At 45.4% G+C, this 12891-nt stretch overlaps 1 protein-coding gene across 1 annotated transcript in view; it reads right to left on the minus strand.

Annotated features, from left to right (window-relative positions):
- Positions 1 to 3981: 3981 nt before the first annotated feature.
- Positions 3982 to 12891, minus strand: part of LOC119180667 (uncharacterized) — a 59089-nt gene continuing 50179 nt past the window's right edge. The window contains exon 11 of the mRNA XM_037431786.2: positions 3982 to 4565. Within this exon, the coding sequence (XP_037287683.1) occupies positions 4337 to 4565 (229 nt within the window). The 3' untranslated portion in view covers positions 3982 to 4336. The remainder of the gene's footprint in view (positions 4566 to 12891) is intronic.

A 12891-nucleotide genomic window follows, 5' to 3' on the forward strand; every position in this document is an offset into this window, starting at 1 on the left:
GCCTTCCACAAGCAGACGGGAATTGGTGGCACCATCTTGTCGGGAGCCACGTACCAGGACTCCGACAAAATGATGCTTGCCTTCTCGGCCGACCAGACCACGCACCTCTCTCTGTCCTCTACTGCGCCCCTGTCACGGTGCATTCGGTGATCGCAACCACGCAGACTGCGACCGCGGTGGTCGCCTCAATTCACTCTCATTTTCATAGCGTCGCGCCAAAATCCTTGCTCTGAAAGGATCGCATGGTGAGACTGCTCTCTCCCTTGAGAAGGGACACTTCTGCACATCTATCTCTCTGCTCGTCTTTTTTGTTTGTTTTTTGGCACATCCTGTTTTGACTTATGCTTATTTTGTAGAAGTGCGTCCGAAGGGTATCGGCGCGGGAGAAAAAGCAAAAAAGGTGTACGTACAGAGTGAAACACAGAGGCTACAACACAAAATGCGCATTCAGCGTCGGTGAACACACTGTCCAGCCTAAAAAAATGTAGACTGTCACAGCACTTCAGACAATCACACTCTTTCAATACAGCAAACAAGAGCAGACCACACTGAATCAGACTGGGCGCTGAGTTCAGTGAAAATGAAAGCATCGCTGCGTAATAAAGGTGCTGCATTTAGTCATAAGACCAGCTATCATGCCTGCAGCAGTTGATGAGGGGAAAGGCAAAGAAAGACAATGAATGCTGCAAAAATTCTTGCCAGCGCACATTTCTTGAACAGTGAGCTCAGAGCAAAAATCGAAAGCAACAGTACATAAAAACAACGCTCTGGAAAAAAAAAAAAGAGAAAGTCAATGCGGGAATCAAAACCAGAATAATAATAATAAAAAAAGATGGATCATGCCAACAATGCCACGGATGAGTGTGGGAGGTGTCTGCACAGGTCCAACGAAATAGCGCCAGACACGTACAATGAGGGTCAAACGCCTGTTCCGACGGTGCGGGAGATGCGTCAACTAAAAACAGGAAGGCGATGCTCGACATCACCGCGCCTATGTACAACGTGACAATACATGCGGGTCTCGTGAACCAGCAGGCATTAAAAAATGCGGGGCTCAACACGTTGCCTTCGAAATGCACCCCGCACAATTGGGTGTCTTTGCTCGACTCTTGCAAAAACTAAAATGGCATAGATGAGACTACAACAATAATAATAATAAAGAAAAGAATGCAATGTGAGAGTGACATATATGAAAAAAAAAAAAAACACACACACACACAAGACGCCATAGGGGTGACACCTATGCTGAACAGCTTGCAAGACGACTTTACGAATGAATAGACATGGCAACAGAACGTAATGACTGTGACAGCATAATGACCATACATAATGTGAAATAGCTGCGCTGCAATTAAAGAAAAAAGCAAATATATACATATGACTTGAAGAGATGATGAAAAAGAAATTGCAATTACAGACAACTTCATTCGGCATGCCACGTCAGCATGTGGGGAAAAAAAAGGTGGGCAAATGATAATGAACAGACGAAACCAGTTATCGCCTTAGGCAATGACAGGAGCTCTTTTACAGAGCGTGCCATTCGTGACACCTGCAGAAAGGGAAAGGACGTGTTCACATTGTGTTCGAGCGGAACAACACTCTGTTGTCGGCCGTACGAGAGGTGCACAGAAGACGAACTGGGTGAAATTTTTAAAGGAAGATCGAGGAAGCGAAAGCAGACAAGCAACAAACATCACTCACTTCGCCCCACTGGAAAACACACGGTCATGGTCAGAAATGTCGTTCCTCTTTCGTGAACAGCACAATGCAGCTGAAAAGAAGCCAGCATAGTATCACCAACACGACGCATGCGACAGTACGAGAAAAATATTGGACTTTGAGGGAACAGAAAAAAAAAACTAAATGGGGCCCAAGATTGTGGCAACAAACACAACAAAATAATAATAATAATAATAATCTGCATCCCATAATGCACTGCAGCTCCTGCATGAGTGATGCATGCGGCGCCTTTCAACAAGTAACTCCTCACTGGAAAAGAGAAAGAAGCTTCCAGGGCTATATCTTGAAGTACAATGAGCCCTCATTAACACTTTGACAAAGTGCGAAAGCTTCCCAGCTTCGCCCCACGAATGAGACTTAGGTTGCGAACTGAGCTACGATATCTACAGCTTAGCCCGTTCCGACAACAAAAACATGCGAGGCATGCCGGGCTTGTAGAGTGCACCAGGCAAAAACCGTTCGGGGCCTGTCGTGCTTACGCATGGCCCATCTCATTCGTCTTTGTACTTTTGACCTCGAAGAAACACTATCTTGGCTATGTCGACCACGGGCTTTAACGTACCGGGTCCACACAGTGAGTGGTGTAAAAGAGGCAGATAATAAATTACATTGATAAGTTTATCGAGATTGGATAGTAATCAATATCAGCAGGAGGTAACATATGCATGGCTGCATAAAAAAAGTGCGTTTTTTCAAACGCAAACGAGATAGCTGTGTCATCCAATAGTGGAGAAAAGCAGCACGACGACACTGTTTCTTTTACTGAGAGTGGCCGGTGAACTTCCGCGTGACTGCGGACAACTCACTTTAGTTTATGGAGGCATGTGTTGTAGTAAAACACAACAGCAAACAAAGTGCCCCCTACGGCTACCGTAAACATTACCAAAACAAGCCCATGATATAAAAAGAGGAGCTCACGATATCCATCTGCATCACTTACGCAACATCTATGAAAAAACCAAACAAACAAAAAAGAGGGGGCAGTTGAACAACCCTAGCGCTATGATTTCACATAAGAACAATTTGTAGAGGGCATGCAACAAATACAGTAGACTCTCGTTAATTTAAACTCGAAGGCACCTCTGAATTTTGTTTGAATTATGAAGAATTTTTAATCATCAGAACTTCTCAGATAGATGAATTCTGGGTGAGGTAACAACATGCATTATGATTAGACGTTGATTTTATCACATTTAAATATTTTTAAAGTGTTTTCAAGCCCTAACTGCACGCAGTGAACAGATAGCAGAGGTGTAGAGTCCACAAGTTTATTGGCCATTTACTGCTGGTCAGACCTTTTAGAGAAATCTTTTATTGCCAACTGCTTCATTGCTACAGGTATGTGCCTTCAGCACAAAGCTTTCTATACCAGTTGAGAAGCATTACAGTTTACCATGCGTGTGCTTCATTTAAAACATTTGTTTACTTGCAAGCCTTTTTTCTTGAAGGCCTCCAGTGTTTTTCATTTTTAGACTGTTACGATTATGTAAGCACACAAAATTTTAAATAGTAGCGGGAAAGCAGCTGATATTTTCTGGTGGACCTACAAAAAAGTATGAATTAGGCTACTGATGGAGTTTGAATTAAGAGGTTTTAAATACATTGAAAAAATAGATGGTCCACCAAAAAACTGAATTTTGTTTCAATTAACAGAAAGTATGAATTATCAGAGTTTAAATCATCGCGAGTCTACTGTATATATTTTTTTAGTGCAATGAAAAGTGCAAAAATGAACTTCCTTACACTGCGCATTTCTAAAATTTCTTCGTCCTCTATGAAAAACAGACACATGCACGTGCTAAGCATACCGACGAAAATATTAGGTGAAGTCAATAAGACAATTCTCCGCTCGCACCACACTGATGACCGCTCAATTCCCCAGAATTCGCACAGGTGTCTCTCGTTGGAATCGTTCATCCAGATAAATCGGGTCTCCCAAGGTGCCAGCGTAAAAGGGCCAAAAAGTATGGCAGCGGGTAGAAGATGAGCACTCTTGCGGTATGCCAGTGTAAAGACCGACAGGAGAAAGTTCTGGCTCTTTGGATGTTCCCTCCACAAACGTTGGCATGTGACCTCCTACCTGAGACAGTTCGAGGTTCGAGTGCTTCCGGACCAAAACCAAACAAAGGAAACAAATAGCAAAGCTGTGGGAGAAACCAGCAGGATGAAATGCGGTGCAAGCAAGGCAGGGGTAGCAGAATGCCTTCAACGAATGCTAGAATTGTGGGCAAGTTCGAGGAATTACACGTAGATTAGTGAATTTGCTTGGAGGGAAACGGAGAGGGTAGAAAGCGAGCATACATGCCGGCAAAGAGTGTGTGTTTCTGAACACGTCGCAAAGTGTAAAATGAACGTGGAGGAATGGTGCGAGTGATGACGGAAGTAATATGGCCATGCGACGATGAGCGCCTGTGGCGGCAATGAGTAGAGATAAAAATCGTGAACTGAGGGAAAAAAAATTGCGACAAATAATGGCAACAATACAACGTGAACCGACATGTAGTCAGCAGGGAAGGGGTAGAAGAAAAAACTAGTGAGGGTAATTTTGCGCGAGAATCAACAAAAAAAAAGAAAATGCCAACAAACGAGGAACATCCTAGTGAAACATCTCCTCCTCGGGTGGCTTGCGCACCCAACGACCGCGGTCGAGCTTGAGGAAGCGCTCGAAGAGCACCTTCTTGGCGCCCTGGTAGCTAAGCGCCGAGTCCTTGGTCTCGCCGTACGTCTTGCACAGCAGGTCATCACGACCAAGCAGCTCGCAGGTGTCCTTGAAGAGTGAGAACAGTGATGCCTTGGACACGCGGGACTCGAGGTTGGTGCCGCTCCTGCAAAAGAAAAAGGGAAGGAAAAAAATAGCACCATTGATTAAAATGCCACCTGGTGCACAACGGCAGTGGCGCTGAGCCATAGCACGGGTGGCTCATTTCCCCGCTGCAGCAGCAGACTAACCATGGGTCGTGTCGCAGGCAGCTCAGAAGTAAAGCACGAACAGTGGGACGAGTGGCACATGCGGAGTGCACTCTCTTGGAACTGTGGCACAGGCAATGTGCACACGTGCAGTGGGTCCTAAAACTATGCCAGCATAGAGCCCATATTGTGCGGTGCTCTAGTTGCTTCCTCAACCGTTTCTCATGCTATCCTTCACCGTAGAGTCAATTATAAGCAAAGTTGCACCGACACATATCGAACTAGTGTAAATCTACATGTCCACATCACAAGATACGAACATCAGTATAGAAGCTCTACGCAAAAGCACAGCTTTTGGTAACATGCATATTGAAAACTACCGGCAGCACAACAAGTGCAAAACTGCAAACCTCCCGTCAACCACTTTTTCCAAATAACAGCCGAATCTCGGTAATGAGCGTCTCCCGAGGCTGGACACTTAACAGTAACACACAGAAACTTCCCGGTACCAATCTGCATCTCCTGACGAAGTGCTCCACCACAGCAAAAATTGGGCGACTACCCACTACAACTTTTTTTCATTCTTTTTGACAAAGCGCAGAAAAGATTCCACCTCTTTCAGAAGAGCATCCAATAGAGCACAGGGGCAACGCAAAGGAGCAGATAAAAACTATTGCAGCGTCCAGAACACGCAGCGAATGACATGAGTGTATTTATTTATTTATTTATTTAAAAATACCTTACAGGCTCTATTACGGAGCATAGAGTAAGGGGGGTACATAGGAAAGAATGCTAGTGGGTGATACTTCTGTCACAATACAAAGCAACTACAAAGCAAAGCAACTACAGAGCAACTAATAACTAATAAAAATACAAAGCAAGTAATAACACTGGAACTAATAACAGTGGTTGCACAAATGACAAAGAGGGGCTTCAAGCAACAACAAGAATTTCCCAGCCGCAAAAAAGCACAAAGAACAAAAACAGAAATCAAGGAGGTTATACAATGCTATTGAGATAGATGTATCATTAATTGCTCGCGAAAATTTTCATGATTAGTTAAATTGACAATGACGTCGGGTAGGTCATTCCAGAGTGCTATGGCGCGAGGCAAAGCCGATTAATTGAATGATTTTGTTTTTCCAAAGATGCGTGTGATGCTTCGCTGATTGTGAAGTCGTTTAGACAGGCGCAATGGTGCCGTTAGTGGGAAGGGTGGTGGTCTGGACTCGTGAATATATTTATGAAGCAAAGACAGGAGGGCAACTGTGCGCCGTATGTCTAGATGCTGTAATGAAAAGTCATGCTTTATTTGTGTGACGCTCGACGGGCGACTGTAAATACGTGAAATAAACCGTGCCGCCCTGTTTTGCCCAGCTTCTAGCTGGTTAATGAGATAGGCTTGGAAGGGGGACCATGTGAGTGATGCAAATTCCAGCGGTGGGCGAACAAAGGTTAAGTAAGCTTGTTTGCGGACGTTATTTGGCGCGTTTCGTAGGTTTCGACGTAAGTATCCCAGTGTTCTTGATGCGTTTGCAGATATGTAGGTTACATGTGCCGCCCAAGTAAGATTCGAAGTGAAATGAACGCCGAGGTACTTATACGGAGACGACCGTGACACGTTGGAATTATTTATGGAGTAATCAAATTCAACAGTTAATTTTTTTGACTAAAGGATATTACATTACATTTTGATAAATTTAAAGTCATTTGCCATGCACCACACCAGTTGTTAATGAGATTAAGGTCTTTTTGGAGAGCAAGGTGGTCATCGGTACTAGTTATAGAACGGTATAGAATGCAATCGTCAGCAAAAAGCCGTATTGACGAAGAAATATTAGTTGGAAGATCATTAATGTAGATTAGAAAAAGTAGTGGCCCCAAGACGCTACCCTGAGGCACTCCGGAGGTGACATCGGAAATTGGAGAGGAAGAGGTATTAACCAGAGTGAACTGCTTTTGAAAAGACAAAAAGTTACGGATCCACGATAAGGTTAGCGAATCTAAACGAAGTTCTGTTAATTTTTAAATCAGATGGGAATGAGGTACACGGTCGAATGCTTTAGAAAAATCTAGGAAAATGCAGTCAGTTTGTAAATTATTATCCATATTGAAGTGAAGATCAGTGGTAAATTCCAGTCATTGGGTGTCGCAAGAAAAACCTCGCCTAAATCCATGCCGATTCTCAAAAAAGAAGTTATTGGTTTCCAAATGACAATAAATGTGCGAAGAAATGATATGCTCAAGCATCTTGCAGCAAATGCATGTTAGTGATATGGGGCGATAATTTTCTGGTGAGTATCTATTGCCACTTTTAAATAAGAGAACTACTTTACCTATTTTCCAATCAGCCGGCAGTTGTCCTGTTGATAAAGATTGCGTGAAGATGTGGTACAGGATTTTACTTGAGCATAATGAAGTGTTTTTGAGCACCTTAGAATTAATGTTGTCAATGCCTGAAGAAGTTGATAATCTAAGTTTTCCAATAAGATTCGCAATCCCTTCAGTGCTGACGGCAATAGGTTCCATGAATGTATAATCAAACTCTGGAACTTCTGGCACTCTGGAATGATCTTCACACGTGAACACAGATGAAAAAAAATGAGTTCAACACTGAAGCGCTGTCTACATCTGATAGTGGCATATTTCGGATTAGTATTTAACATGGAAGGTAAATCGTGTGTAAAATATTTAGATTTTGCTTTGCTTACAAGAGAGCAGTACTCTTTCAAAGAACCCTTGTACTTTTCCCAATCTGAAGGGCTCGAAGTGCGTTTTGCAGTTTTGTAGAGCCGCTTCTTCCTTGATCTATGAGACTTAAGCGTTTTGTTAAACCAGGGATTTTTATAGTCGTTAGAGATAGAAATTAGAGGAATATATTTATCAACCAAAGTAATGATTTTGTTTTTGAAGAGAATCCAGTTTTCGTTGACTGATCGGTACGGGAAAGATGGAAGAAAAACCTGATCGTAAAAAGCTTTCAATTCATCATTTATACCTTCGTAATTACCTCTGTTATAGTCCCGAATTTTTTTAACAGTGCTATGTAAAACGTGGGTTGGGAGGCTAAGTGTTATTTGAAGTAGCTTATGGTCACTGAAACCATCTACGTGCAGAATAGAACTAACAGTCTCATGAGCATTAGTTAAAATTAAGTCTAAAATGTTTGTACCACAAGTCGGTTCCTTGACAACTTGAAACAGGTTATAATCTAGGGTTAGGCTTACAAATTCCATTGCTTTGTGGCAGGTAGAAGTTAGGAGAGACCAATCAATCTGGGGAAAATTAAAGTCGCCGAGTAAGTATATATTATCAGGAGAGCATTGCCGAATCGCGAAATCAACGCTTTTGCGCAGCTCTTCTACAAACGAGTTATCAGAGTCGGGAGGGCGATAGCAGACACCTATCAATATTTTTGTTGCTGATGTGATACATGCAGTCCATACAATTTCAATAGTGGAGTCTATATTGACGCAAAAGGATGACAGTGTTTTTTTAAGGGGGGACGTGGCAAGTAAAACTAATTTTTTTATTAATGTACTGTTTGTGATGAAATTTGGTGTGTGTATGTGGATGATTGTGAGGATTCCAAATATGAAAACCGTTTTCAAATACCTCTTGTACTTTTTGAGTTACAAGCATAATTATACTAATTAATGCTCTTCACACTTAAGGAGATAATTATTGCTAAATGAAATTATTTTTTCATATTATTATGTTCCCAAAGCATCAACTTGTGCAAAGAAGCTATTAGTTGATTTTTCTAGTTCTTGTAACCATAAATAAAATTTCCAAAACATAGATGTTGTTTTGCGCACACATCGCAGTAATTATAAAATGTGTTCTAAAAATTTTAAATGATGAGTAAGAAGAGAGATAAAGCTTTATTGCACTGCTAAAGGCCTCCTGAGCCTAGTGCAAAAAACGGAACGACTCTATCAGTCTTTGTTAGAAAATGACTATTGTTCTAGCGAAGGCACATAGGCGAAAATCAAGAGTTGAGAAAACTGACTTTGAAAGTTCACTCTTGTTTGGAAGTTCACAATATGCCTAAAACACTCAGAATCCTCCTGGGCAGTAATCCTGAGATGCTGTGGCCTTGGCCTCTGTAGAGCGCAACCCAGTTTTGCGCTTCTTTGTCGTGGAACAATGCGCCTTTTGAGCCCTCTTTACCCTTTTGGCATCCTTTTCGGCTGCTCGCCGCAAAGAGCAGTCTCCTGGATTGAAGCCCAGTTGAGCAGTGATCTCTTGCAGCGCACTCTTGCAGCCACCATTGAAACGGCAGACTGCATCTGCAACTGCACTTTCCACACTTCGAAGGGAGGCGAACTGGCTCTTGGACTGGAGTGACCAAATGAGGCTGTTCATACTCTCCACAGCGTTCTGGGTTTTTCCCTGCGCACACCTTTCAAGGAGTTCTTTGTTCGAGAGGCGCTTGTAGATTGGCAGCAGTGCCACTCGCACGTGAGGGGGCAGTTTATGTTTGTGAGGCGGCAGCGGCTCTCCCTTGGCCAATGCCTGATTGTGCGGGCACCAGGAGTCAGTCCCACTTGGGCACAGGTCGTGGTGTGGATCCTGGTCTGTGGATGTTACATGGTAATAAGTGGCCATGATGGCCCTCTCCATGCCAGGAACATCGTTGGGGTGGCTCTTAATGGCCCAGCCATAATAATTCGTCAACTTCTTTATAAGGCCCTGCGTCAGCCGGCCTTTGCCACCCATGCTCAGTCCTCGGCCTTTGGATTTGTGCTCATCAAGAAGGTTGCGCAAGGAAGTGCCCATTCTTTTTTTCACATGGTTCACACACTCCTGTTTCTTAATCAACATGTAGCCATACACCTTGTCTTGCGTGAGGGCAAGGTACGTACGGCTGTCACCGTCGCAGAGCACATTGATGTATCGAAGCTTGTACTTGGTAAACGATCTTTCAAACATGATCCTCGCTGCTTCTACTTCCATTTGGCCTGCATTAGCATCGGTGTTCTTTTGGCACTGTGGCTTGTGTTTCTCAAGCCACTCCTCATAGTTGTCGTCACCAGGCTTGGGGCCAACAGCACAGCCTTGGCAGTAGTTGGACAGGACACAGTGGTCCAAGACCAAGCCTGTGTACAGCTCGATTACACAGCCCACGCCAATATGACTTCTGTGCCCCCTCGTCATCCACGTGCCGTCGTAAATGACGTCAATGTTGCCTGGCACTCCTCCTAGGTCCTTGTAAATGTCATGCACCTTCTGTGCACTTTCTGCTTCAATGCGGGTGGCAGCTGATGTGGTGGCAGGGTGGCTGTACTTCCTTTGCAGTCTCTGGTAGGACTTGTGGTGCAATGCTCGATGCGAAATGTCCATCGCAGAAAAAATGTCATTTATGGCAGATTGTTTTCTGCCAACTGACTGCACAGCCCTCAAAGCACGCACGTTTACCTCAAGGGTTCGTTTTTTGTTGCCCGGAGCACCTCGGGGACGACCACGCACTGTTCACTATGCCACAATTGTCACAAAAAAGTTCCATCCTCGCCGCGAGTCCAAGGCAGTGCGTAGTCTCGAGGCGTATCGACCCTTCGTCGCACTTGTTGCACTTTACTGACGAAAGCAGACCGTTCAGCATCTTCTTATTTACAATGAAGAATGTGGAGTCCTTACCGCCGTCATTTTCGTCGCAGCCTTCGTTCAGAAGCTCGAGCTTCCGCTTTGAAGCGGACTTCGATGCTACGGCATCCAAAACATCCCGCCTTGTCTGCGCCCGCTGCGCGATTTCTTCACTGCTCGGAATCTGGCCCGAAACTCGCGATAGAATGTTCGACGCGCGCACGCCCGGAGTTGCAACGGCTGCCGACGCGGTGCCACCGCAATCGGGTTCGCGAGAGCGTCCATCACGGTCGACGGCATCCGGCGGTCTGACATACGACGATGTGGCACCTTCCACACTCTCGGCCTCACAACAATCAGCGAAGGGTCTGAGTAGAGGCTCCGTGACGCTTGAAGAGCATGCTCCGTCCGGAACTGCGACTGGGACGGCAGCCGCAGTCGTCTGCCCTTTGTTCCAAGCTTTCCGACGCTTGCCGTACTTGTGGACGCTCCGGAACTTTTTTTGCGACAACATAGCACCGCAGTATGAGCAAGCACTCAGAAGAGACCACCGATGTAAACAAAGCTTGGTAAAAAAAGCACGCGAACTATCACAAAAACAGCCAACTGGCAAAAAACGAAGCGCACGCCGGATGATTCTCGACTCGGCGGCCGCAGATGCGCTCGCGCTTCCAAGGTTGCCAAGGTGCGCGGCGCAGCTTTGACCAGTAAGAGGTCGCGCCTGCTACCACGTGACCCGCGCAGCCAATTGCCGTTCTTCGTTTTCGTTTTTTTACTTGCTCCTCGCGCTTTTATTTTCACTCGGCGAAATACGAGACCGCGACCATCGGGAAGCCGGCTTTCTCCTCTTTCCAAAGCTACCAAAATGGCGGCCCACGGTCAACAACTTGGCGCGTTTGTGCGGCGTGAACAACACCGTTTCAGGGGCTTTTTTTTCGCACTTTTCGGCGACTAGCCTCGGCAAAAACACTATTTGCGGGATTTGTAGCGCACGTTTCGCTGTAATATTTTAGAACAAGGAAGTTGAAGGTCTGAAGATTACGAAAAAAAATAAATCAGAAAATCGCATATTTTGACCAAAATCGGCACTTTACTTGCCGCGCCCCCCCTTAATAGCTAGTAGAACGCCACCGCCTCTTTTTTTATCGCGGTCATGCCTAAATATCTTGTAGGCGCTGTTATCGGGGAGAAGCTCTTGATCGGGTATATCAGAATGAAGCCAAGTCTCTGTTATTGCTAAAATGTCAGGGTTACTATCTTCTAAGAACGAGCAAAGCTGATCGCGTTTGGGTATAAGGCTGCGTACGTTAGTAAAACATAACTGCATGAATGGTGACTTGTTATAGTAATCTGAACACTTAGGTCCCGTTGCGTGCGCATGCTTTCTTTGCTATGTTTTGTGAAGTACAACGGAATCCGTTGCGTGATCATACATGTAGGTCTCGTCATCAATGCGCAGTTTGTCCACTGACAACTTTATTAGCTTTTTTAAGGGGGGACGCGGCTTTGGGATCGTGAAAAATGGCAAAAAAATCGATTTTTTGAAACTCAGGTTTTCCGTTTCTGGAACCCTTTTTCTCTCTGGTTCCAAAATATCTACACTGAAAACCGCGCAGAAGTGCTTCAGAAAATTTGTTTCACCCACCTAGGTAGCAAAAATTTTTATGGAAATGGCGAGAAAACGGCGTTTTTCAAAAAATTATAGCTTCACGATACTTGGGCCGGGAGCCGGCTTCTTGGGCTCATCGGAAAGAGCATTTCTCAGTGTTTAACTTTCCCGCCTAAGCTGGCTCCTCCCTTTAACAACAAGCGAGCAAAAAGCAAATGTTTGAAGGTCGTTTTGAGGCCCTTGATTGGCCGTGGCCGCCATGTTGCCTCAGCTCGCCTCGCCATTGGCCCAATGCTCGCTCCGGGAGATTGTCGTCTGCTGCTTGTGCGTCGCGAGGACATGGCTCTCGAAAATCGCCACTTCGTGACGTGTTCACGGCTTGATAATCACTTAAGATATAACTACGCTTAAGATATAACTACGAGCAGTAAGCGGATACGCGATCAGGTTACTACGAGCGTCAGCGCGGTCTACGAGCGCCGCGCGTCATTGGAGTCGTCTTTAGCCCTAGCTCCGCCGACTGCGGGCAGGAACGACGCGCTAGCGCATTCGTGGCGACGTGCTTCTTCGCAAGCAATGAAGCTGTAAGCGGCGGCACGATCTGATTACTACGAGTGGCCGCACCGGATGCACGATCAGATTACTACGAGCGGGCGTGCGGCGGTCTACGAGTGCGGCGCGGCATCGGAGTCGGCTTTAGGCCTAACTCTGCTGACAGCGAGACTGCGGGCAGGAACGACGCATAAGCGCACTCTTGGTGACGTGCTTCTTCGCAAGGAATGTACCACATCACTCGCTAGCTCCTCTGAATATTGTACGGGCATTTTACGCATCGGCAGCAGACAACACAGTCAAGCTCGTCACCCCCCCCCCCCCCCTTCACTGCCAAGGATCGCTCGGAACAGCGGCTAGCAGTTTCGCGCGTCGTCATTCGAAAATGCGATGCCAAGTGCAGTGCGTGCCGATTTTTTGTCTTCGTAGTTACACATTTCACGCATCGTCATCGAACGCCGCCGGCAAGTGCATTACGCGCCGGCTGCACTGTCCAC

This window comes from Rhipicephalus microplus, chromosome 10, assembly GCF_043290135.1.
Source record: "Rhipicephalus microplus isolate Deutch F79 chromosome 10, USDA_Rmic, whole genome shotgun sequence".
Classification (NCBI taxonomy): Eukaryota; Metazoa; Arthropoda; class Arachnida; order Ixodida; family Ixodidae; genus Rhipicephalus; species Rhipicephalus microplus.